A 26990-nucleotide genomic window follows, 5' to 3' on the forward strand; every position below is an offset into this window, starting at 1 on the left:
GCGAGGCAAGTACTGGGGTGTGTGTGCCCCCCCGAGAGGAGACGAGGCAAGTACTGGGATGTGTGTGTGCCCCCGAGAGGAGGCGAGGCAAGTACTGGGGTGTGTGCCCCCCCGAGAGGAGATGAGGCTAGTACTGGTGTGTGTGTATGTGCCCCCGAGAGGAGGCGAGGCAAGTACTGGGATGTGTGTGTGCCCCCGAGAAGAGGCGAGGCAAGTACTAGGGTGTGTGTGTGCCCCCCCGAGAGGAGGCGAGGCTAGTACTGGGGTGTGTGTATGTGCCCCTGAGAGGAGGCGAGGCTAGTACTGGTGTGTGTGTGTGCCCCCGAGAGGAGACGAGGCAAGTACTGGGGTGTGTGTGTGCCCCCGAGAGGAGGCGATGCAAGTACTGGGGTGTGTGTGTGCCCCCAAGAGGAGGCGAGGCAAGTACTGGGGTGTGTGTGCCCCCGAGAGGAGACGAGGCTAGTACTGGGGTGTGTGTGTTCCCCCCCCTAGAGGAGGCGAGGCTAGTACTGGTGTGTGTGTGTGCCCCCGAGAGGAGGCGAGGCAAGTACTGGGGTGTGTGTGTGCCCCCGAGAGGAGACGAGGCTAGTACTGGTGTGTGTGCCCCCCCGAGAGGAGACGAGGCTAGTACTGGTGTGTGTGTGTGCCCCCCCCCCCCCGAGAGGAGACGAGGCTAGTACTGGTGTGTGTGTGTGCCCCCGAGAGGAGACGAGGCAAGTACTGGAGTGTGTGTGCAACCGAGAGGAGGCGATGCAAGTAGTGGGGTGTGTGCCCCCGAGAGGAGACGAGGCTAGTACTGGTGTGTGTGTGTGCCCCCCCGAGAGGAGGCGAGGCTAGTACTGGTGTGTGTGTCCCCGAGAGGAGGCGAGGCAAGTACTGGGGTGTGTGTATGTGCCCCCGAGAGGAGAGGAGGCAAGTACTGGGGTGTGTGTGTGCCCCCCCCGAGAGGAGACGAGGCTAGTAATGGTGTGTGTGTGTGCCCCCGAGAGGAGGTGAGGCAAGTACTGGTGTGTGTGTGTGCCCCCGAGAGGAGACGAGGCTAGTACTGGTTTGTTTGTGTGCCCCTCCCAGAGGAGAAGAGGCTAGTAATGGTGTGTGTGTGTGCCCCTCCGAGAGGAGGCGAGGCTAGTACTGGTGTGTGTGTGTGCCCCCCCGAGAGGAGACGAGGCTAGTACTGGGGTGTGTGTGCCCCCAAGAGGAGACGAGGCTAGTACTGGGGTGTGTGTGCCCCCCCGAGAGGAGGCGAGGCTAGTACTGGTGTGTGTGTGCCCCGAGAGGAGGGGGTGCAGGAACCGGTGGCCATCATTGATGTCTGCAGGTTATCGGTCCAGGTCCGCAGTGCTGTCTCACCGCTCTCATGAGCTGCACTACCGGACACAACCTATGGCCCAGGGAGGCGCTGCACCTAGAAGAAAGCAGCTGCTCCTCCCTCGTGTACAGTACTATGTGAGGACTGAGATGCACGCACCATGAAAGCCGTACATCCTCGCCATATGCTACAAGTCACATGTGGGACTTCAGACAGCATAACTTTATTAACAAAGAAACAGAACTTTCATGTCACTAGTCTGTCCTCCATAGTACTATATTCTTTATCTTGTACATTCTAAGGGTCTTGTGCCAATAGCAGTTTCTTATAAATATATTTCTATCACCCATCTCTTAATCACACCGGTCATAACATTCTGTATACCCTGTGCCCATGGCGGTACCCCCCAGATCATTACATTCTGTATACCCTGTGCCCATGGCGGTACCCTCCAGATCATTCATAACATTCTGTACACCCCGTGCCCATGGCGGTACCCTCCATATCATTACATTCTGTATACCCTGTGCCCATGGCGGTACCCTCCAGATCATTCATAACATTCTGTACACCCCGTGCCCATGGCGGTACCCTCCAGATCATTACATTCTGTATACCCTGTGCCCCTGGCGGTACCCTCCAGATCATTCATAACATTCTGTACACCCCGTGCCCATGGCGGTACCCTCCAGATCATTACATTCTGTATACCCTGTGCCCATGGCGGTACCCTCCCAGATCATTACTTTCTGTATACCCTGTGTCCATGGCGGTACCCTCCATATCATTACATTCTCTATACCCTGTGACCATGGCGGTACCCTCCAGATCATTACTTTCTGTATACCCTGTGACCATGGCGGTACCCTCCAGATCATTCATAACATTCTGTATACCCCGTGCCCATGGCGGTAACCTCCATATCATTACATTCTGTATACCCTGTGCCCATGGCGGTACCCTCCATATCATTACATTCTGTATACCCTGTGCCCATGGCGGTACCCTCCAGATCATTCATAACATTCTGTATACCCCGTGCCCATAGCAGTACCCTCCAGATCATTACATTCTGTATATCCCGTGCCCATGACGGTACCCTCCAGATCATTACATTCTGTATACCCTGTGCCCATGGCGGTACCCTCCAGATCATTACATTCTGTATACCCCATGCCCATGGCGGTACCCTCCAGATCATTACATTCTGTATACCCTGTGCCCATGGCGGTACCCTCCAGATCATTACATTCTGTATACCCCATGCCCATGGCTGTACCCTCCAGATCATTACATTCTGTATACCCTGTGCCCATGGCGGTACCCTCCAGATCATTACATTCTGTATACCCCGTGCCCATGGCGGTACCCTCCAGATCATTACATTCTGTATACCCCGTGCCCATGGCAGTTCCCCCAAGTGCATTTACTGCAGACCCTTTAGCTGTTGCAGTTTCTTTAAATCATGAATTCAGGTTGAAAGCTCTATGTAATAGTAACAGTGAAGCAAACACGTAATACATTACACACACAATCAAAAAACAATAATGTGCAAAAATCACAGCAATCCTATCAGCAGAGGATCAGGAAACAGCGGGGGGGGGGGGGTTCTATCAGCTGAGGATCAGGAAACAGCAGGGGGGGTTCTATCAGCTGAGGATCAGGAAACAGCAGGGGGGAAGGGGTTCTATCAGCTAAGGATCAGGAAACAGCAGGGGGGGTTCTATCAGCTGAGGATCAGGAAACAGCAGGGGAGATCCTATCAGCTGAGGATCAGGAAACAGCAGGGGAGGTCCTATCAGCTGAGGATCAGGAAACAGCAGGGGAGGTCCTATCAGCTGAGGATCAGGAAACAGCAGGGGAGGTCCTATCAGCTGAGGATCAGGAAACAGCAGGGGAGGTCCTATCAGCTGAGGATCAGGAAACAGCAGGGGAGGTCCTATCAGCTGAGGATCAGGAAACAGCAGGGGAGGTCCTATCAGCTGAGGATCAGGAAACAGCAGGGGAGGTCCTATCAGCTGAGGATCAGGAAACAGCAGGGCAGGTCCTATCAGCTGAGGATCAGGAAACAGCAGGTGCCTTAGGAGTTAAGATTGGCAATCACAGCCTGCGTGTAGTCCAGGGATGTGGCGTATCCCCCCATGTCTGTTGTCCGCACCTGCAAGCGATAAAATTCAGGACACATGCATGTTACTCCTGCATCATGTAAACAGCAAAGAGAAGACAAAATATGTACAGATTACATAGCGCTGATCCAAATGGCGTTATCTAGACCGATGACATCACAGCGAGGAGATACCAGGAGACCGGTGACATCACAGCGAGACGATCAGGCAGGAAACCGGTGACATCACAGCGAGGAGATACCAGGAGACCGGTGACATCACAGCTAGGAGACAGGGCACACACATTGTATGTTCTTTTTTTCACATTTTGAGTATTTCCCATAGTATAACCTGCGCCATCATAAAAGGATACAGAGAAAATGTAAGTAACAGATCAAAAATGGCGACGTTTCGGTCATCAGGACCTTTGTCAAGTTACTTCTGGCGATGGGTCTAACCAAAGCCTCGCCAAGAGCCATCGCCAGCCAAATCTAACTTTACAAGGGGCGGAATGACTGAAACGTCATAATTTTTGATCTGTTACTTACATTTCCTCTTTATCCTTATAGTATGGGGCAGGTTATATCAGGAGGAGACCGGTGACATCACAGCGAGGAGATATCAGGGGGAGACCGGTGACATCAAAGCGAGGAGATATCAGGAGGAGACCGGTGACATCACAGCGAGGAGATATCAAGGGGAGACCGGTGACATCACAGCGAGGAGATATCTGGGGGAGACCGGTGACATCACAGCGAGGAGATATCAGGGGGAGACCGGTGACATCACAGTGAGGAGATATCAGGAGGAGACTGGTGACATCACAGCGAGGAGATATCAGGAGGAGACTGGTGACATCACAGCGAGGAGATATCAGGAGGAGACTGGTGACATCACAGCGAGGAGATATCAGGAGGAGACAGGTGACATCACAGCGAGGATATATCAGGAGGAGACCAGTGACATCACAGCGAGGAGATATCAGGAGGAGACTGGTGACATCACAGCGAGGAGATATCAGGAGGAGACTGGTGACATCACAGCGAGGAGATATCAGGAGGAGACTGGTGACATCACAGCGAGGAGATATCAGGGGGAGACCGGTGACATCACAGCGAGGACATACCAGGAGACCGGTGACATCACAGCGAGGAGATATCAGGGGGAGACCAGTGACATCACAGCGAGGAGATATCAGGAGACCGGTGACATCACAGCGAGGAGATATCAGGGGGAGACCGGTGACATCACAGCGAGGAGATATCAGGAGGAGACCGGTGACATCACAGCGAGGAGATATCAGGGGGAGACCGGTGACATCACAGCGAGGCGATATTAGGAGGAGACCGGTGACATCACAGCGAGGAGATATCAGGAGGAGACCAGTCACATCACAGCGAGGAGACCGGTGACATCACAGCGAGGAGATATCAGGAGGAGACCGGTGACATCACAGCGAGGAGATATCAGGAGGAGACAGGTGACATCACAGCGAGGAGATATCAGGGGGAGACCGGTGACATCACAGCGAGGCGATATTAGGAGGAGACCGGTGACATCACAGCGAGGCGATATCAGGAGGAGACCGGTGACATCACAGCGAGGAGATATCAGGAGGAGACCGGTGACATCACAGCGAGGAGATATCAGAAGGAGACCGGTGACATCACAGCGAGGAGATATCAGGGAGAGACCGGTGACATCACAGCGAGGAGATATCAGGAGGAGACCAGTGACATCAAAGCGAGGAGATATCAGGGGGAGACCGGTGACATCACAGCGAGGAGATTTCAGGAGGAGACCGGTGACATCACAGCGAGGAGATATCAGGAGGAGACCGGTGACATCACAGCGAGGAGATATCAGGAGGAGACCAGTGACATCACAGCGAGGAGATATCAGGGGGAGACCGGTGACATCACAGCGAGGAGATATCAGGAGGAGACCAGTGACATCACAGCAAGGAGATATAAGGGGGAGACCGGTGACATCACAGCGAGGACATACCAGGAGACCGGTGACATCACAGCAATGAGATATCAGGAGGAGACCAGTGACATCACAGCGAGGAGATATCAGGGGGAGACCGGTGACATCACAGCGAGGAGATATCAGGAGGAGACCAGTGACATCACAGCGAGGAGACCGGTGACATCACAGCGAGGAGATATCAGGAGGAGACCGGTGACATCACAGCGAGGAGATATCAGGGGGAGACCGGTGACATCACAGTGAGGAAATATCAGGGGGAGACCGGTGACATCACAGCGAGGAGATATCAGGAGGAGACCAGTGACATCACAGCAAGGAGATATCAGGGGGAGACCGGTGACATCACAGCGAGGACATACCAGGAGACCGGTGACATCACAGCGAGGAGATATCAGGAGGAGACCAGTGACATCACAGCGAGGAGATATCAGGGGGAGACTGGTGACATCACAGCGAGGAGATATCAGGAGGAGACCAGTGACATCACAGCGAGGAGACCAGTGACATCGCAGCGAGGAGATATCAGGAGGAGACAGGTGACATCACAGCGAGGAGATATCAGGAGGAGACAGGTGACATCACAGCGAGGAGATATCAGGGGGAGACCGGTGACATCACAGCGAGGAGATATCAGGAGGAGACAGGTGACATCACAGCGAGGAGATATCAGGAGGAGACAGGTGACATCACAGTGAGGAGATATCAGGAGGAGACCAGTGACATCACAGCGAGGAGATATCAGGGGGAGACCGGTGACATCACAGCGAGGAGATATCAGGAGGAGACAGGTGACATCACAGCGAGGATATATCAGGAGGAGACCGGTGACATCACAGCGAGGAGATATCAGGGGGAGACCGGTGACATCACAGCGAGGACATACCAGGAGACCAGTGACATCACAGCGAGGAGATATCAGGAGGAGACCGGTGACATCACAGCGAGGAGATATCAGGAGGAGACCGGTGACATCACAGCGAGGAGATATCAGGAGGAGACCGGTGACATCACAGCGAGGACATACCAGGAGACCAGTGACATCACAGCGAGGAGATATCAGGAGGAGACCGGTGACATCACAGCGAGGAGATATCAGGAGGAGACCGATGACATCACAGCGAGGAGATATCAGGGGGAGACCGGTGACATCACAGCGAGGAGATATCAGGGGGAGACCGGTGACATCACAGCGAGGAGATATCAGGGGGAGACCGGTGACATCACAGCAAGGAGATATAAGGGGGAGACCGGTGACATCACAGCGAGGACAAACCAGGAGACCGGTGACATCACAGAAAGGAGATATCAGGAGGAGACCAGTGACATCACAGCGAGGAGATATCAGGGGGAGACCGGTGACATCACAGCAAGGAGATATCAGGAGGAGACCGGTGACATCACAGCGAGGACATACCAGGAGACCGGTGACATCACAGCAAGGAGATATCAGGAGGAGACCAGTGACATCACAGCGAGGAGATATCAGGGGGAGATCGGTGACATCACAGCAAGGAGATATCAGGGGGAGACCGGTGACATCACAGCGAGGACATACTAGGAGACCGGTGACATCACAGCAAGGAAATATCAGGAGGAGACCAGTGACATCACAGCGAGAAGATATCAGGGGGAGACCGGTGACATCACAGCGAGGAGATACCAGGAGACCAGTGACATCACAGCGAGGATATATCAGGGGGAGACCGGTGACATCACAGCGAGGAGATATCAGGAGGAGACCGGTGACATCACAGCGAGGAGATATCAGGGGGAGACCGGTGACATCACAGCGAGGAGATATCAGGGGGAGACCGGTGACATCACAGCGAGGAGATATCAGGGGGAGACTGGTGACATCACAGCGAGGACATACCAGGAGACCGGTGACATCACAGCGAGGAGATATCAGGAGGAGACCAGTGACATCACAGCGAGGAGATATCAGGGGGAGACCGGTGACATCACAGCGAGGAGATATCAGGAGGAGACCAGTGACATCACAGCGAGGAGATATCAGGGGGAGACCGGTGACATCACAGCGAGGAGATATCAGGGGGAGACCGGTGACATCACAGCGAGGAGATATCAGGGGGAGACCGGTGACATCACAGCGAGGAGATATCAGGGGGAGACCGGTGACATCACAGCGAGGAGATATAAGGGGGAGACCGGTGACATCACAGCGAGGACATACCAGGAGACCGGTGACATCACAGCGAGGAGATATCAGTAGGAGACCGGTGACATCACAGCGAGGAGATATTAGGAGGAGACCAGTGACATCACAGCGAGGAGATATCAGGAGGAGACCGGTGACATCACAGCGAGGAGACCGGTGACATCACAGCGAGGAGATATCAGGAGGAGACAGGTGACATCACAGCGAGGAGATATCAGGAGGAGACCGGTGACATCACAGCGAGGAGATATCAGGGGGAGACCGGTGACATCACAGCGAGGAGATATCAGGAGGAGACAGGTGACATCACAGCGAGGAGATATCAGGAGGAGACCGGTGACATCACAGCGAGGAGATATCAGGAGGAGACCGGTGACAACACAGCGAGGAGATATCAGGAGGAGACCAGTGACATCACAGCGAGGAGATATCTGGGGGAGACCGGTGACATCACAGCGAGGACATACCAGGAGACCGGTGACATCACAGCAAGGAGATATCAGGAGGAGACCAGTGACATCACAGCGAGGAGATATCAGGGGGAGACCGGTGACATCACAGCAAGGAGATATCAGGGGGAGACCGGTGACATCACAGCGAGGCGATATTAGGAGGAGACCGGTGACATCACAGCGAGGAGATATCAGGAGGAGACCAGTGACATCACAGCGAGGAGATATCAGGGGGAGACCGGTGACATCACAGCGAGGAGATACCAGGAGACCAGTGACATCACAGCGAGGAGATATCAGGGGGAGACCGGTGACATCACAGCGAGGAAATATCAGGAGGAGACCGGTGACATCACAGCGAGGAGATATCAGGGGGAGACCGGTGACATCACAGCGAGGAGATATCAGGGTGAGACCGGTGACATCACAGCGAGGAGATATCAGGGGGAGACCGGTGACATCACAGCGAGGAGATATCAGGGGGAGACCGGTGACATCACAGCGAGGACATACCAGGAGACCGGTGACATCACAGCGAGGAGATATCAGGAGGAGACCAGTGACATAACAGGGAGGAGATATCAGGGGGAGACCGGTGACATCACAGCGAGGAGATATCAGGAGGAGACCAGTGACATCACAGCGAGGAGATATCAGGGGGAGACCGGTGACATCACAGCGAGGAGATATCAGGGGGAGACCGGTGACATCACAGCGAGGAGATATCAGGGGGAGACCGGTGACATCACAGCGAGGAGATATCAGGAGGAGACCGGTGACATCACAGCGAGGAGATATCAGGGGGAGACCGGTGACATCACAGCGAGGAGATATCAGTAGGAGACCGGTGACATCACAGCGAGGAGATATTAGGAGGAGACCAGTGACATCACAGCGAGGAGATATCAGGGGGAGACCGGTGACATCACAGCGAGGAGACCGGTGACATCACAGCGAGGAGATATCAGGAGGAGACAGGTGACATCACAGCGAGGAGATATCAGGAGGAGACCAGTGACATCACAGCGAGGAGATATCAGGAGGAGACCGGTGACATCACAGCGAGGAGATATCAGGAGGAGACCGGTGACATCACAGCGAGGAGATATCAGGAGGAGACCGGTGACATCACAGCGAGGAGATATCAGGAGGAGACAGGTGACATCACAGCGAGGAGATATCAGGAGGAGACAGGTGACATCACCGCGAGGAGATATCAGGAGGAGACAGGTGACATCACAGCGAGGATATATCAGGAGGAGACAAGTGACATCACAGCGAGGATATATCAGGAGGAGACCGGTGACATCACAGCGAGGAGATATCAGGGGGAGACAGGTGACATCACAGCGAGGAGATATCAGGAGGAGACCGGTGACATCACAGCGAGGAGATATCAGGGGGAGACCGGTGACATCACAGCGAGGAGATATCAGGGGGAGACCGGTGACATCACAGCGAGGACATACCAGGAGACCGGTGACATCACAGCAAGGAGATATCAGGAGGAGACCAGTGACAGCACAGCGAGGAGATATCAGGGGGAGACCGGTGACATCACAGCGAGGAGATACCAGGAGACCGGTGACATCACAGCGAGGAGATATCAGGGGGAGACCGGTGACATCACAGCGAGGAGATATCAGGGGGAGACTGTTGACATCACAGCGAGGAGATATCAGGGGGAGACCGGTGACATCACAGCGAGGAGATATCAGGGGGAGACCGGTGACATCACAGCGAGGACATACCAGGAGACCGGTGACATCACAGCGAGGAGATATCAGGAGGAGACCAGTGACATCACAGCGAGGAGATATCAATGGGAGACCGGTGACATCACAGCGAGGAGATATCAGGAGGAGACCAGTGACATCACAGCGAGGAGATATCAGGGGGAGACCGGTGACATCACAGCGAGGAGATATCAGGGTGAGACCGGTGACATCACTGCGAGGAGATATCAGGGGGAGACCGGTGACATCACAGCGAGGAGATATAAGGGGGAGACCGGTGACATCACAGCGAGGACATACCAGGAGACCGGTGACATCACAGCGAGGAGATATCAGGAGGAGACCGGTGACATCACAGCGAGGAGATATCAGGAGGAGACCGGTGACATCACAGCGAGGAGATATCAGGAGGAGACCGGTGACATCACAGCGAGGAGATATCAGGGGGAGACCGGTGACATCACAGCGAGGACATACCAGGAGACCGGTGACATCACAGCGAGGAGATATCAGTAGGAGACCGGTGACATCACAGCGAGGAGATATTAGGAGGAGACCAGTGACATCACAGCGAGGAGATATCAGGGGGAGACAGGTTACATCACAGCGAGGAGACCGGTGACATCACAGCGAGGAGATATCAGGAGGAGACAGGTGACATCACAGTGAGGAGATATCAGGAGGAGACAGGTGACATTACAGCGAGGAGATATCAGGAGGAGACCGGTGACATCACAGCGAGGAGATATCAGGAGGAGACCGGTGACATCACAGCGAGGAGATATCAGGAGGAGACCGGTGACATCACAGCGAGGAGATATCAGGAGGAGACAGGTGACATCACCGCGAGGAGATATCAGGAGGAGACAGGTGACATCACAGCGAGGATATATCAGGAGGAGACAGGTGACATCACAGCGAGGATATATCAGGAGGAGACCGGTGACATCACAGCGAGGAGATATCAGGGGGAGACAGGTGACATCACAGCGAGGAGATATTAGGAGGAGACCGGTGACATCACAGCGAGGAGATATCAGGAGGAGACCGGTGACATCACAGCGAGGAGATATCAGGGGGAGACCGGTGACATCACAGCGAGGAGATATCAGGGGGAGACCGGTGACATCACAGCGAGGACATACCAGGAGACCGGTGACATCACAGCAAGGAGATATCAGGAGGAGACCGGTGACATCACAGCGAGGAGATATCAGGGGGAGACCGGTGACATCACAGCGAGGAGATACCAGGAGACCGGTGACATCACAGCGAGGAGATATCAGGGGGAGACCGGTGACATCACAGCGAGGAGATATCAGGGGGAGACTGTTGACATCACAGCGAGGAGATATCAGGGGGAGACCGGTGACATCACAGCGAGGAGATATCAGGGGGAGACCGGTGACATCACAGCGAGGACATACCAGGAGACCGGTGACATCACAGCGAGGAGATATCAGGAGGAGACCAGTGACATCACAGCGAGGAGATATCAATGGGAGACCGGTGACATCACAGCGAGGAGATATCAGGAGGAGACCAGTGACATCACAGCGAGGAGATATCAGGGGGAGACCGGTGACATCACAGCGAGGAGATATCAGGGTGAGACCGGTGACATCACTGCGAGGAGATATGAGGGGGAGACCGGTGACATCACAGCGAGGAGATATAAGGGGGAGACCGGTGACATCACAGCGAGGACATACCAGGAGACCGGTGACATCACAGCGAGGAGATATCAGGAGGAGACCGGTGACATCACAGCGAGGAGATATCAGGAGGAGACCGGTGACATCACAGCGAGGAGATATCAGGAGGAGACCGGTGACATCACAGCGAGGAGATATCAGGGGGAGACCAGTGACATCACAGCGAGGAGATATCAGGAGGAGACCGGTGACATCACAGCGTGGAGATATCAGGAGGAGACCAGTGGCATCACAGCGAGGAGATATCAGGGGGAGACCGGTGACATCACAGCGAGGAGACCGGTGACATCACAGCGAGGAGATATCAGGAGGAGACCGGTGACATCACAGCGAGGAGATATCAGGGGGAGACCGGTGACATCACAGCGAGGAGATATCAGGGGGAGACCGGTGACATCACTGAGTGGTCGGAGCTCCTTTCATTCTGAAGAGAACTCACAGGTGATGGACCTCGTTATGAACTTGTATATGCACTTGGAGATGTCCTTTTCTGGTTAATTTGACTCCACTTTTCCAAATGCAGAACTTCTGCGATGTTTTATCTTACTTTTATGATACAGTGAGTGCTAAACAGAGCCCGTTACATATCAGGGATCTGTGATGTGTTTTATGTGTAAAAGCAGATGTGTGTAATCGGGGGACCCCTGACGTCAGACATGCGCGTGTAATCGGGAGAGCCGTGACGTCAGACATGCGCGTGTAATCGGGAGAGCCGTGACGTCAGACATGCGCGTGTAATCGGGGAACCCCTGACGCCAGACATGGACGTGTAATGGGGAGACCCGTGACGTCAGACATGGACGTGTAATCGGGAGACCCCTGACGTCAGACATGGACGTGTAATCGGGAGAGCCGTGACATCAGACATGCGCGTGTAATCGGGGAACCCCTGACGCCAGACATGGACGTGTAATGGGGAGACCCGTGACGTCAGACATGGACGTGTAATCGGGAGACCCGTGACGTCAGACATGCGCGTGTAATCGGGGGACCCCTGACGCCAGACATGGACGTGTAATGGGGAGACCCGTGACGTCAGACATGGACGTGTAATCGGGAGACCCGTGACGTCAGATATGCGCGTGTAATCGGGGGACCCCTGACGCCAGACATGGACGTGTAATGGGGAGACCCGTGACGTCAGACATGGACGTGTAATCGGGAGACCCCTGACGTCAGACATGGACGTGTAATGGGGAGAGCCGTGACGTCAGACATGCGCGTGTAATGGGGAGACCCGTGACGTCAGACATGCGCATGTAATGGGGAGACCCGTGACGCCAGACATGCGCATGTAATGGGGAGAGCCGTGACGTCAGACATGAACGTGTAATGGGGAGACCCGTGACGTCAGACATGCGCGTGTAATCGGGAGAGCCGTGACGTCAGACATGCGCGTGTAATCGGGGAACCCCTGACGCCAGACATGGACGTGTAATGAGGAGACCCGTGACGTCAGACATGGACGTGTAATCGGGAGACCCCTGACGTCAGACATGGACGTGTAATCGGGAGAGCCGTGACATCAGACATGCGCGTGTAATCGGGGAACCCCTGACGCCAGACATGGACGTGTAATGGGGAGACCCGTGACGTCAGACATGGACGTGTAATCGGGAGACCCGTGACGTCAGACATGCGCGTGTAATCGGGGGACCCCTGACGCCAGACATGGACGTGTAATGGGGAGACCCGTGACGTCAGACATGGACGTGTAATCGGGAGACCCGTGACGTCAGATATGCGCGTGTAATCGGGGGACCCCTGACGCCAGACATGGACGTGTAATGGGGAGACCCGTGACGTCAGACATGGACGTGTAATCGGGAGACCCCTGACGTCAGACATGGACGTGTAATGGGGAGAGCCGTGACGTCAGACATGCGCATGTAATGGGGAGACCCGTGACGTCAGACATGCGCATGTAATGGGGAGAGCCGTGACGTCAGATATGGACGTGTAATGGGGAGACCGGTGACGTCAGACATGGACGTGTAATGGGGAGACCCGTGACGCCAGACATGGACGTGTAATGGGGAGACCAGTGACGCCAGACATGGACGTGTAATGGGGAGACCCGTGACGCCAGACATGGACGTGTAATGGGGAGACCCGTGACGCCAGACATGGACGTGTAATGGGGAGACCCGTGACGCCAGACATGGACGTGTAATGGGGAGACCCGTGACGCCAGACATGGACGTGTAATCGGGAGAGCCTTGACGTCAGACATGCGCGTGTAATCGGGAGAGCAGTGACGTCAGACATGCGCATGTAATGGGGAAACCCGTGACGTCAGACATGGACGTGTAATGGGGAGAGCCGTGACGTCAGACATGGACGTGTAATGGGGAGAGCCGTGACATCAGACATGCGCGTGTAATGGGGAGACCCGTGACGTCAGACATGCGCGTGTAATGGGGAGACCCGTGACGTCAGACATGCGCGTGTAATCGGGAGACCCGTGACGTCAGACATGGACGTGTAATCGGGAGAGCCGTGACGTCAGACATGCGCGTGTAATCGGGGGACCCCTGACGCCAGACATGGACGTGTAATGGGGAGACCCGTGACGTCAGACATGGACGTGTAATCGGGAGACCCCTGACGTCAGTCATGGACGTGTAATGGGGAGACCCGTGACGTCAGACATGCGCATGTAATGGGGAGAGCCGTGACGTCAGACATGCGCATGTAATGGGGAGACCCGTGACGTCAGACATGGACGTGTAATGGGGAGAGCCGTGACGTCAGATATGGACGTGTAATGGGGAGACCCGTGACGTCAGACATGGACGTGTAATGGGGAGACCCGTGACGCCAGACATGGACGTGTAATGGGGAGACCCGTGACGCCAGACATGGACGTGTAATGGGGAGACCCGTGACGCCAGACATGGACGTGTAATGGGGAGACCCGTGACCTTAGACATGCGCATGTAATGGGGAGACCCGTGACGTCAGACATGGACGTGTAATGGGGAGACCCGTGACGTCAGACATGGACGTGTAATGGGGAGACCCGTGACGTCAGACATGGACGTGTAATGGGGAGACCCGTGACGTCAGACATGGACGTGTAATGGGGAGACCCGTGACGCCAGACATGGACGTGTAATGGGGAGACCCGTGACGCCAGACATGGACGTGTAATGGGGAGACCCGTGACGCCAGACATGAACGTGTAATGGGGAGACCCGTGACGTCAGACATGCGCATGTAATGAGGAGAGCCGTGACGTCAGACATGCGCATGTAATGGGGAGACCCGTGACGCCAGACATGGACGTGTAATGGGGAGAGCCGTGACGTCAGACATGCGCGTGTAATCGGGAGAGCCGTGACGTCAGACATGCGCGTGTAATCGGGAGAGCCGTGACGTCAGCCATGGAAGTGTAATGGGGAGAGCCGTGACGTCAGACATGCGCATGTAATGGGGAGACCCGTGACGCCAGACATGGACGTGTAATGGGGAGAGCCGTGACGTCAGACATGCGCGTGTAATGGGGAGACCCGTGACGTCAGACATGGACGTGTAATCGGGAGAGCCGTGACGTCAGACATGGACGTGTAATCGGGAGAGCCGTGACGTCAGACATGGACGTGTAATGGGGAGAACCGTGACGTCAGACATGGACGTGTAATCGGGAGAGCCGTGACGTCAGACATGGACGTGTAATGGGGAGAACCGTGACGTCAGACATGGACGTGTAATGGGGAGAGCCGTGACGTCAGACATGCGCGTGTAATGGGGAGACCCGTGACGTCAGACATGCGCGTGTAATGGGGAGACCCGTGACGTCAGACATGGACGTGTAATCGGGAGAGCCGTGACGTCAGACATGCGCATGTAATGGGGAGACCCGTGACGCCAGACATGGACGTGTAATGGGGAGAGCCGTGACGCCAGACATGGACGTGTAATCGGGAGAGCCGTGACGTCAGACATGGACGTGTAATGGGGAGAGCCGTGACGTCAGACATGGACGTGTAATGGGGAGAGCCGTGACGTCAGACATGGACGTGTAATGGGGAGACCCGTGACGCCAGACATGAACGTGTAATGGGGAGACCCGTGACGCCAGACATGAACGTGTAATGGGGAGACCCGTGACGTCAGACATGCGCATGTAATGAGGAGAGCCGTGACGTCAGACATGCGCATGTAATGGGGAGACCCGTGACGCCAGACATGGACGTGTAATGGGGAGAGCCGTGACGTCAGACATGCGCGTGTAATCGGGAGAGCCGTGACGTCAGACATGCGCGTGTAATCGGGAGAGCCGTGACGTCAGCCATGGACGTGTAATGGGGAGAGCCGTGACGTCAGACATGCGCATGTAATGGGGAGACCCGTGACGCCAGACATGGACGTGTAATGGGGAGAGCCGTGACGTCAGACATGCGCGTGTAATGGGGAGACCCGTGACGTCAGACATGCGCGTGTAATCGGGAGACCCGTGACGTCAGACATGGACGTGTAATCGGGAGAGCCGTGACGTCAGACATGCGCGTGTAATCGGGAGAGCCGTGACGTCAGACATGGACGTGTAATGGGGAGAGCCGTGACGTCAGACATGGACGTGTAATGGGGAGAGCCGTGACGTCAGACATGCGCGTGTAATGGGGAGACCCGTGACGTCAGACATGCGCGTGTAATGGGGAGACCCGTGACGTCAGACATGGACGTGTAATCGGGAGAGCCGTGACGTCAGACATGCGCATGTAATGGGGAGACCCGTGACGCCAGACGTGGACGTGTAATGGGGAGAGCCGTGACGCCAGACATGGACGTGTAATAGGGAGACCCGTGACGTCAGACATGCGCATGTAATGGGGAGAGCCTTGACGTCAGACATGGACGTGTAATGGGGAGAGCCGTGACGTCAGACATGGACGTGTCATGGGGAGAGCCGTGACATCAGACATGCGCGTGTAATGGGGAGAGCCGTGACGTCAGACATGCGCGTGTAATCGGGAGAGCCGTGACGTCAGACATGGACGTGTAATGGGGAGAGCCGCGACGTCAGACATGCGCATGTAATGGGGAGACCCGTGACGTCAGACATGGACGTGTAATGGGGAGAGCCGTGACGTCAGACATGGACGTGTAATGGGGAGAGCCGTGACATCAGACATGCGCGTGTAATGGGGAGACCCGTGACGTCAGACATGCGCGTGTAATGGGGAGACCCGTGACGTGAGACATGCGCGTGTAATCGGGAGACCCGTGACGTCAGACATGGACGTGTAATCGGGAGAGCCGTGACGTCAGACATGCGCGTGTAATCGGGAGACCCGTGACGTCAGACATGGACGTGTAATGGGGAGACCCGTGACGTCAGACATGGACGTGTAATCGGGAGAGCCGTGACGTCAGACATGCGCGTGTAATCGGGAGACCCGTGACGTCAGACATGGACGTGTAATGGGGAGACCCGTGACGTCAGACATGGACGTGAAATGGAGAGACCCGTGACGTCAGACATGCGCATGTAATGGGGAGACCCGTGACGTCAGACATGGACGTGTAATGGGGAGACCCGTGACGCCAGACATGGACGTGTAATGGGGAGGCCACGTTCACGTCTGTGTTGCTGTTATGTACAGTTGCCCGCTGTCTTCATAATTGAGGGAAACACGATGGAGCCGCACTCACAGGACGATGTGGACAGAGGTGGCTGAGCCCAGGACTCGGGATGTCAGAGCGGCCTCCTCCCGTTATTTACCCCTCGCTCCTCCTATATCACGTATCAGCTTCCGTCTCCTGCTCTGAAGGAGTCCATCAAGTTTTTATTGATACTGAAATCCTCAAACCAGAATTGAGGACAAGTCCCCGAGTATTAAATCTGGTTAGAGCCTCGTTCTTCTCTTCCCCCCTCTTCCACTGAATTCCATCTTGCTAGAAACAACATACGCTCCTGGAGATGTCAGAACACAGAGGGGGGGCCCAGGTGGGATAATAAGAAGAAAGGTCAAGAGAAAATTCCCTTTCACTCCTTGTTCTTGGTTTTCTTTGGGGCCTCTGACTTTTCGTCCAACTTCTATCAAATGGAGGGTGCGGGCGGAGCTCGCAGTTCACTTTATTCAGGAGGCGACGGTCTGTTTTGTGTGTAGAGATGCGATTTCCCAACCCTTATGACATAATCCAGCCGCTGCACATTCTGCACCCCCCACAGTGACCAGAACCCAAGCTTAAAAATGAGGTCCACAACATCCCGAACCAGAACAATGAAAGTACAAAGAGCTGGCGAGCTCAGGACACACCCGGCCCAGGTTTGGCTTTTGTGGCATCTTTTTTCAGGGTCATTTTGATGTTTCTAGACGGTTTAGTGAAGGATAAGTGTTATTCATATTCTCAAGAAACCATCATTGTTCAGGGGATGGAAACCTGTGAGCACAAGTGTGCATGAAGGGAAAGGGATCTCCGGAGGCGAGAAGTATCTGCCGTACAAGAGCCACCAACTCAAGAGGTTGTCATGGGAATCATAATGTCCTTCATCTACATCACAGAGGTCATATATAAACATCCTATGAAGGACCGTGCCCCACCAGGACCGCGCCCTAGAGGATTTCGCAGCATGGTTTCTGGGAGACATCTTTAAGGTGCTCGTCCTGTTGTAGGATATTCCAATGTTTAAAAATAGCTGCAAGAACTAAAGGGAAAAGGCAACACTACATTCATCATCCCCCCCCCCCAATCAGCCGGTTTTATGACTGTATCCCCAGATTCAAGCTTTATTCTGAGCAGGTCTTGGGGCTAACGTTCACTTTTACCTTCAACGTCCAATCACTTCTCCCCCCCATGACCTGCACCTCTGTAACATCTCCAGATCCTGCTCAGTTATTATTGTTTCATTATTATCTGGATGGTTCCTGCTCATCCTTCCACCTCCCCACCAGTCAGCTGCCCCAGGTCATCCCTGCCGCGATGCCTCGGCCTGGCTCCTCCTGCACACGTCTCTTGGTCTGATAACTTCGCTCAGTCACCTTCTCCCCTTAGGTCTTCATACATGACATCTGAGTCCTGCTGCTTCCTTACAATGATGGAGCCTTCTTGAAGATCCATGAAGCCATGGAGCTCTGCTTCTTACAACCAGGGGGATCCAAATCATGGACAATCAATGACAGATGACAAGACTGTCCCAGGAAGAGGCCCGAATGCTTCTTCATATACTGTACTGGAACTTTATACAGACGATTCACAAGAAGGAACCAGCGCCAGCCACCCAGGGGCTCTAGAGTTACTTACAGGCACAGCACAGGGTGCAGAGTAATGACCAGATGTCACATTCATCCCTCAGACAGTTTAATACTCAGAGACATCACATCTAATAAATACAATGTACAAAAGCAGAAAATTCAATGCCCCTCCCCCGTCAGGGTCACGGGTCAGGGTCAGGGTCTAGTACGCGTAGCGAGCATGCAAATGGTCAATGACGGCCTTGTTGAAGTCGCTGGTGGTGGAGTAGCCTCCCATGTCTCGCGTTCTGACCTAAGGGACGAAGCGGCAACGAACAAACAGAAAATAAAAATAAAAACTAAAGAAAATGGAACAAAGCAGAAAGTGCAGGAAGCCCCTGAAAGTGCGCAGCGCGCCGCCTCCCCATCCCCCCCCCACGCGTGTACAGCCACGCGCCGCCTCCTCCCCCCCCACGCCCGTACAGCCACGCGCCGCCTTCTCCCCCCCCCCACGCGCGTACAGCCACGCGCCTTCTCCCCCCCCCCCCCCACGCGCGTACAGCCACGCGCCTTCTCCCCCCCCCCCCACGCGCGTACAGCCACGCGCCTTCTCCCCCCCCCCCCCCCCACGCGCGCGTACAGCCACGCGCCTTCTCCCCCTCCCCCCCCCCCACGCGCGTACAGCCACGCGCCGCCTCCTCCCCCCCCACGCGCGTACAGCCACGCGCCGCCTCCTCCCCCCCACGCGCGTACAGCCACGCGCCGCCTCCTCCCCCCCCACGCGCGTACAGCCACGCGCCGCCTCCTCCCCCCCCACGCGCGTACAGCCACGCGCCGCCTCCTCCCCCCCCACGCGCGTACAGCCACGCGCCTCCTCCCCCCCCCACGCGCGTACAGCCACGCGCCGCCTCCTCCCCCCCCACGCGCGTACAGCCACGCGCCGCCTCCTCCCCCCCCCCCCCGCGCGCACAGCCACGCGCCGCCTCCTCCCCCCCCCACGCGCGCACAGCCACGCGCCGCCTCCTCCCCCAGCCACGCGCGCGTACAGCCACGCGCCGCCTCCTCCCCCCCACGCGCGTACAGCCACGCGCCGCCTCCTCCCCCCCCACGAGCGTACAGCCACGCGCCGCCGCCTCCCCCCCAACGCGCGTACAGCCACGCGCCGCCTCCCCCCCAACGCGCGTACAGCCACGCGCCGCCTCCCCCCCAACGCGCGTACAGCCACGCGCCGCCTCCCCCCCAACGCGCGTACAGCCACGCGCCGCCTCCCCCCCAACGCGCGTACAGCCACGCGCCGCCTCCCCCCCAACGCGCGTACAGCCACGCGCCGCCTTCTCCCCACACGCGTACAGCCACGCGCCGCCTTCTCCCCACACGCGTACAGCCACGCGCCGCCTTCTCCCCACACGCGTACAGCCACGCGCCACCTTCTCCCCACACGTGTACAGCCACGCGCCACCTTTTTCCCCTGTGTGCAGCCGCACGCTGATCTCTCCCGCACTTCACCATGTGCCACGTTTTAGGATTATTTTTTCAAGCATTCAAACAAGAAGAGTAAGCAGCAAAGAATACAGAGCGGGTTTGCAGCTTTGGTAGGGACAGGAGTAGAAGTATAAATACTGCGGTTAATGAGCAGGAATACGTTACAGGACCCGCACAGGATTGTGGGTAACACGTCTCCTGGTGAGGTGTGTTAGTATAAGGCAGAAGCAGCTTTACACATCACAGGGGATCAGTAGTGATCGCTAGACTTCCCAGCATGCACAGCACAGCACACAATGGGAGCTCAGTGGTCAGAGCCCGTCACACTGACTTCTCACCTTTCCCTGCTTGATCACCTTCTTCACCGCGTCAGAGATCAGGTTGGAGTGATACTCGAGGCTGGAAGAGAAGTAGTGTAATGAGGAGGGGCTCCCGGTGCCCCCCACACCCGGTCACATGAAGGAGTGTAATGAGGAGGGGCTCCCGGTGCCCCCACACCCGGTCACATGAAGGAGTGTAATGAGGAGGGGCTCCCGGTGCCCCCCACACCCGGTCACATGAAGGAGTGTAATGAGGAGGGGCTCCCGGTGCCCCCCACACCCGGTCACATGAAGGAGTGTAATGAGGAGGGGCTCCCGGTGCCCCCCACACCCGGTCACATGAAGGAGTGTAATGAGGAGGGGCTCCCGGTGCCCCCCACACCCGGTCACATGAAGGAGTGTAATGAGGAGGGGCTCCCGGTGCCCCCCACACCCGGTCACATGAAGGAGTGTAATGAGGAGGGGCTCCCGGAGACCCCACACCCGGTCACATGAAGGAGTGTAATGAGGAGGGGCTCCCGGTGCCCCCCGGTCACATGAAGGAATGTAATGAGGAGGGGCTCCCGGAGAACCCACACCCGGTCACATGAAGGAGTGTAATGAGGAGGGGCTCCCGGAGCCCCCACACCCGGTCACATGAAGGAGTGTAATGAGGAGGGGCTCCCGGTGCCCCCCGGTCACATGAAGGAATGTAATGAGGAGGGGCTCCCGGAGAACCCACACCCGGTCACATGAAGGAGTGTAATGAGGAGGGGCTCCCGGAGCCCCCACACCCGGTCACATGAAGGAGTGTAATGAGGAGGGGCTCCCGGTGCCCCCCGGTCACATGAAGGAATGTAATGAGGAGGGGCTCCCGGAGAACCCACACCCGGTCACATGAAGGAGTGTAATGAGGAGGGGCTCCCGGAGCCCCCACACCCGGTCACATGAAGGAGTGTAATGAGGAGGGGCTCCCGGTGCCCCCCGGTCACATGAAGGAGTGTAATGAGGAGGGGCTCCCGGAGCCCCCACACCCGGTCACATGAAGGAGTGTAATGAGGAGGGGCTCCCGGTGCCCCCCGGTCACATGAAGGAATGTAATGAGGAGGGGCTCCCGGAGAACCCACACCCGGTCACATGAAGGAGTGTAATGAGGAGGGGCTCCCGAAGCCCCCACACCCGGTCACATGAAGGAGTGTAATGAGGAGGGGCTCCCGGTGCCCCCCGGTCACATGAAGGAATGTAATGAGGAGGGGCTCCCGGAGAACCCACACCCGGTCACATGAAGGAGTGTAATGAGGAGGGGCTCCCGGAGCCCCCACACCCGGTCACATGAAGGAGTGTAATGAGGAGGGGCTCCCGGTGCCCCCCGGTCACATGAAGGAATGTAATGAGGAGGGGCTCCCGGAGCCCCCACACCCGGTCACATGAAGGAGTGTAATGAGGAGGGGCTCCCGGTGCCCCCCGGTCACATGAAGGAGTGTAATGAGGAGGGGCTCCCGGTGCCCCCACACCCGGTCACATGAAGGAGTGTAATGAGGAGGGGCTCCCGGTGCCCCCCGGTCACATGAAGGAGTGTAATGAGGAGGGGCTCCCGGTGCCCCCCGGTCACATGAAGGAATGTAATGAGGAGGGGCTCCCGGAGCCCCCACACCCGGTCACATGAAGGAGTGTAATGAGGAGGGGCTCCCGGTGCCCCCCACACCCGGTCACATGAAGGAGTGTAATGAGGAGGGGCCCCCGATGCCCCCCGGTCACATGAAGGAGTGTAATGAGGAGGGGCCCACGATGCCCCCACACCCGGTCACATGAAGGAGTGTAATGAGGAGGGGCTCCCGGAGCCCCCACACCCGGTCACATGAAGGAGTGTAATGAGGAGGGGCTCCCGGTGCCCCCCACACCCGGTCACATGAAGGAGTGTAATGAGGAGGGGCTCCCGGTGCCCCCCGGTCACATGAAGGAATGTAATGAGGAGGGGCTCCCGGAGCCCCCACACCCGGTCACATGAAGGAGTGTAATGAGGAGGGGCTCCCGGTGCCCCCCGGTCACATGAAGGAGTAATGAGGAGGGGCTCCCGGAGCCCCCACACCCGGTCACATGAAGGAGTGTAATGAGGAGGGGCCCCCGATGCCCCCCACACCCGGTCACATGAAGGAGTGTAATGAGGAGGGGCCCCCGATGCCCCCCGGTCACATGAAGGAGTGTAATGAGGAGGGGCTCCCGGAGCCCCCACACCCGGTCACATGAAGGAGTGTAATGAGGAGGGGCTCCCGGTGCCCCCCACACCCGGTCACATGAAGGAGTGTAATGAGGAGGGGCTCCCGGTGCCCCCCGGTCACATGAAGGAGTGTAATGAGGAGGGGCTCCCGGTGCCCCCCGGTCACATGAAGGAGTGTAATGAGGAGGGGCTCCCGGTGCCCCCCGGTCACATGAAGGAGTAATGAGGAGGGGCTCCCGGTGCCCCCCACACCCGGTCACATGAAGGAGTGTAATGAGGAGGGGCTCCCGGTGCCCCCCACACCCGATCACATGAAGGAGTGTAATGAGGAGGGGCTCCCGGTGCCCCCCACACCCGGTCACATGAAGGAGTGTAATGAGGAGGGGCTCCCGGTGCCCCCCACACCCGGTCACATGAAGGAGTGTAATAAGGAGGGGCTCCCGGTGCCCCCCGGTCACATGACCACCCGTCACTTACTTGAGGTGTCGCAGCATGTTGGTGGCGGTCAGCAGCATGGCGGTGGGGTTGGCAATGTTTCTGCCCACAGCCTGGGCGAAGGGATGCCGGGCGCCCTGTGGGAGATGGTGGGGTCAGTGACACTGTGTGACCTGCATAAAGGCGCACCCCAACCTCCTGCACCTACCGTCTCAAACACGGCATACTCCGGGCTGTAGCTCTCCCCCGGCACCACGCCGGCTCCACCCACCAGCCCCGCCGCCAGGTTATCAATGATGTTACCGTACAGGTTGGGCATCACCAGAACATCAAACTGGTATGGATTCTGTACCAGCTGCCGAGAGAGAGAGAGGAGGAGGAGAGTGACCACCTGCAGGAGACAGCCCACTACACAGGGTCAGCCCCTCCCCCACAGGACCAGACACAGAGCACTTACAACACAGGGTGAGCACAAAGATGTCCGCAGATATGGAGTTTGTTCCTACAAGCTGCTCAGCCCCTCCCACTATAGGGCGAGAAGAGTCTGCAGTGTGTGCTCGCCCGGTGACCCCTCACCTGCATGCAGCAGTTATCAATGATCATTGTCTCAAACTGGATTCTGGGATATAACTCCGCCACCTCCTTACAGCACTGCAGGAACAGCCCGTCCCCCAACTTCCTGCAGGACAAGAGGAGGAAGTAAGGGGTCAATGTCAGGAGGAGGAGAAAGCAAGGGGTCAATGTCAGGAGGAGGAGGAGGAGGGAGCAAGGGGTCAATGTCAGGAGGAGGAGGAGGAGGCAGCAAGGGGTCAATGTCAGGAGGAGGAGGAGGCAGCAAGGGGTCAATGTCAGGAGGAGGAGGCAGCAAGGGGTCAATGTCAGGAGGAGGAGGAAGCATGGGGTCAATGTCAGGAGGAGGAGGAGGCAGCAAGGGGTCAATGTCAGGAGGAGGAGGAGGAGGAAGCATGGGGTCAATGTCAGGAGGAGGAGGAGGAGGAGGGAGCAAGGGGTCAATGTCAGGAGGAGGAGGAGGAGGGAGCAAGGGGTCAATGTCAGGAGGAGGAGGAGGAGGCAGCAAGGGGTCAATGTCAGGAGGAGGAGGAGGCAGCAAGGGGTCAATGTCAGGAGGAGGAGGAGGAAGCATGGGGTCAATGTCAGGAGGAGGAGGAGGAGGAAGCATGGGGTCAATGTCAGGAGGAGGAGGAGGCAGCAAGGGGTCATTGTCAGGAGGAGGAGGAGGAGGAGGAAGCAAGGGGTCAATGACAGGAGGAAGGGGTCATGTGAGGAGGAGGAGGAGGAAGCATGGGGTCAATGTCAGGAGGAGGAGGAGGCAGCAAGGGGTCAATGTCAGGAGGAGGAGGAGGAGGAGGAGGAGGAGGAGGAGGAGGAGGAGGAGGAGGAAGCAAGGGGTCAATGACAGGAGGAAGGGGTCAATGGTCAGGAGGAGGAGGAGGAGGAAGCAAGGGGTCAATGTCAGGAGGAGGAGGAGGAGGAAGCAAGGGGTCAATGTCAGGAGGAGGAGGAGGAGGAAGCAAGGGGTCAATGTCAGGAGGAGGAGGAAGCAAGGGGTCAATGTCAGGAGGAGCAGGAAGCAAGGGGTCAATGTCAGGAGGAGGAGAAGGAGGAGGAAGCAGCAAGGGGTCAATGTCAGGAGGAGGAGGGGGAAGGGGGTCAATGTCAGGAGGAGGAGGGGGAAGGGGGTCAATGTCAGGAGGAGGAGGGGGGGAAGGGGGTCAATGTCAGGAGGAGGAGGGGGGTCAATGTCAGGAGGAGGAGGGGGAAGGGGGTCAATGTCAGGACAGAGGAGGGGGCCCCCGCCCTCCCACCACTCACATGATATTCGCCTTGTGGACGGCGGTGACCTTGGAGCGACCTTTCTTTGTGGCGTAGTCGAAGGCGAACTTGGCGATCCTGTTGGACTTCTCTCGGGTGATGATCTTCAGACACTCGATGACGCCGCTGACGGAGGGGATAGAGATGGCTGCGGGGGCATGGTGAGGTGAGGGGATAGAGATGGCTGCGGGGGCATGGTGAGGTGAGGGGATAGAGATGGCTGCGGGGGCATGGTGAGGTGAGGAGGTAGAGATGGCTGCGGGGGGCATGGTGAGGGGAGGGGGTAGAGATGGCTGCGGGGGGCATGGTGAGGGGAGGGGGTAGAGATGGCTGCGGGGGCATGGTGAGGTGAGGGGGTAGAGATGGCTGCGGGGGCACGGTGAGGTGAGGGGGTAGAGATGGCTGCGGGGGCACGGTGAGGTGAGGGGGTAGTGATGGCTGCGGGGGCACGGTGAGGTGAGGGGGTAGAGATGGCTGCGGGGGCACGGTGAGGGTGCTCGGGGGACGGAGGAGCTGCGCGAGGGTGCTCGGGGGGGGACGGAGGAGCTGCGCGAGGGTGCTCGGGGGGGACGGAGGAGCTGCGCGAGGGTGCTCGGGGGGGGGGGACGGAGGAGCTGCGCGAGGGTGCTCGGGGGGGGGGGACGGAGGAGCTGCGCGAGGGTGCTCGGGGGGGGACGGAGGAGCTGCGCGAGGGTGCTCGGGGGGGGACGGAGGAGCTGCGCGAGGGTGCTCGGGGGGGGACGGAGGAGCTGCGCGAGGGTGCTCGGGGGGGGACGGAGGAGCTGCGCGAGGGTGCTCGGGGGGGGACGGAGGAGCTGCGCGAGGGTGCTCGGGGGGGGGGACGGAGGAGCTGCGCGAGGGTGCTCGGGGGGGGACGGAGGAGCTGCGCGAGGGTGCTCGGGGGGGGGACGGAGGAGCTGCGCGAGGGTGCTCGGGGGGGACGGAGGAGCTGCGCGAGGGTGCTCGGGGGGGGACGGAGGAGCTGCGCGAGGGTGCTCGGGGGGGGACGGAGGAGCTGCGCGAGGGTGCTCGGGGGGGGGCGGAGGAGCTGCGCGAGGGTGCTCGGGGGGGGACGGAGGAGCTGCGCGAGGGTGCTCGGGGGGGGACGGAGGAGCTGCGCGAGGGTGCTCGGGGGGGGGGGACGGAGGAGCTGCGCGAGGGTGCTCGGGGGGGGGGGGGGGGACGGAGGAGCTGCGCGAGGGTGCTCGGGGGGGGGGGACGGAGGAGCTGCGCGAGGGTGCTCGGGGGGGGGGGGGGGACGGAGGAGCTGCGCGAGGGTGCTCGGGGGGGGACGGAGGAGCTGCGCGAGGGTGCTCGGGGGGGACGGAGGAGCTGCGCGAGGGTGCTCGGGGGGGACGGAGGAGCTGCGCGAGGGTGCTCGGGGGGGGGGACGGAGGAGCTGCGCGAGGGTGCTCGGGGGGGGGACGGAGGAGCTGCGCGAGGGTGCTCGGGGGGGGACGGAGGAGCTGCGCGAGGGTGCTCGGGGGGGGACGGAGGAGCTGCGCGAGGGTGCTCGGGGGGGGACGGAGGAGCTGCGCGAGGGTGCTCGGGGGGGGACGGAGGAGCTGCGCGAGGGTGCTCGGGGGGGGACGGAGGAGCTGCGCGAGGGTGCTCGGGGGGGGACGGAGGAGCTGCGCGAGGGTGCTCGGGGGGGACGGAGGAGCTGCGCGAGGGTGCTCGGGGGGGACGGAGGAGCTGCGCGAGGGTGCTCGGGGGACGGAGGAGCTGCGCGAGGGTGCTCTGGAGATGTACATATTATTTTAGTGGTTCAGTAATTTTCTCGGTGTATGTTGGTGGTATATCCGCAGTAACCACTAGCAGAGCTTTAATCCTTCCGCCCATTATATTATTGGGGTGCCTCTATCTGCATCAGTGGGTGCTGGCACCGATTGCGGCACTTAACCTGTTAAGTGCTGTGGATGCAGATGGTTGCTATGACAGCCTAGATTCTCCGCCTTGAAGGATTGCCATAGATTCTCGGACGCTGATGGCCGGCTATTAATGCGGAAGGTGAAAAGGGCAGCATAACGCACGAAATACCCGTGATGGTTCCC

The 26990-nt window shown here is 58.0% G+C and overlaps 1 protein-coding gene across 1 annotated transcript; it reads right to left on the reverse strand.

Moving 5' to 3' along the window:
* Positions 1-2779: 2779 nt before the first annotated feature.
* On the reverse strand, positions 2780-25205 carry IDH3B (isocitrate dehydrogenase (NAD(+)) 3 non-catalytic subunit beta). Its single transcript, XM_072131994.1, has 6 exons — positions 24937-25205; positions 23680-23782; positions 23312-23458; positions 23146-23240; positions 20490-20550; positions 2780-3467 (listed from the first exon to the last, which is right to left on the reverse strand). The coding sequence occupies exons 1-6, from the start codon at positions 25203-25205 to the stop codon at positions 3390-3392; spliced, it is 753 nt and encodes a 250-aa protein (XP_071988095.1). The 3' UTR covers positions 2780-3389.
* Between the last annotated feature and the right edge of the window lie 1785 nt (positions 25206-26990).

This window comes from Engystomops pustulosus, unplaced genomic scaffold, assembly GCF_040894005.1.
Source record: "Engystomops pustulosus unplaced genomic scaffold, aEngPut4.maternal MAT_SCAFFOLD_195, whole genome shotgun sequence".
In the NCBI taxonomy this organism is placed as follows: Eukaryota; Metazoa; Chordata; class Amphibia; order Anura; family Leptodactylidae; genus Engystomops; species Engystomops pustulosus.

What these genes read in the sequence shown, in the direction of transcription:
- IDH3B (XM_072131994.1), bottom strand. Translation starts at nt 25,205, where the DNA reads ATGCCCCCCGCAGCCATCTCTACCTCCTCACCTCACCATGCCCCCGCA. An exon ending in TTGATAACTGCTGCATGCAG is followed by an intron (nt 23,459 to 23,679) that starts GTGAGGGGTCAC and finishes CTCTCTCGGCAG; the next exon opens with CTGGTACAGAATCCATACCA. An exon ending in AGGTGATCAAGCAGGGAAAG is followed by an intron (nt 3,468 to 20,489) that starts GTGAGAAGTCAG and finishes TATCGCTTGCAG; the next exon opens with GTGCGGACAACAGACATGGG.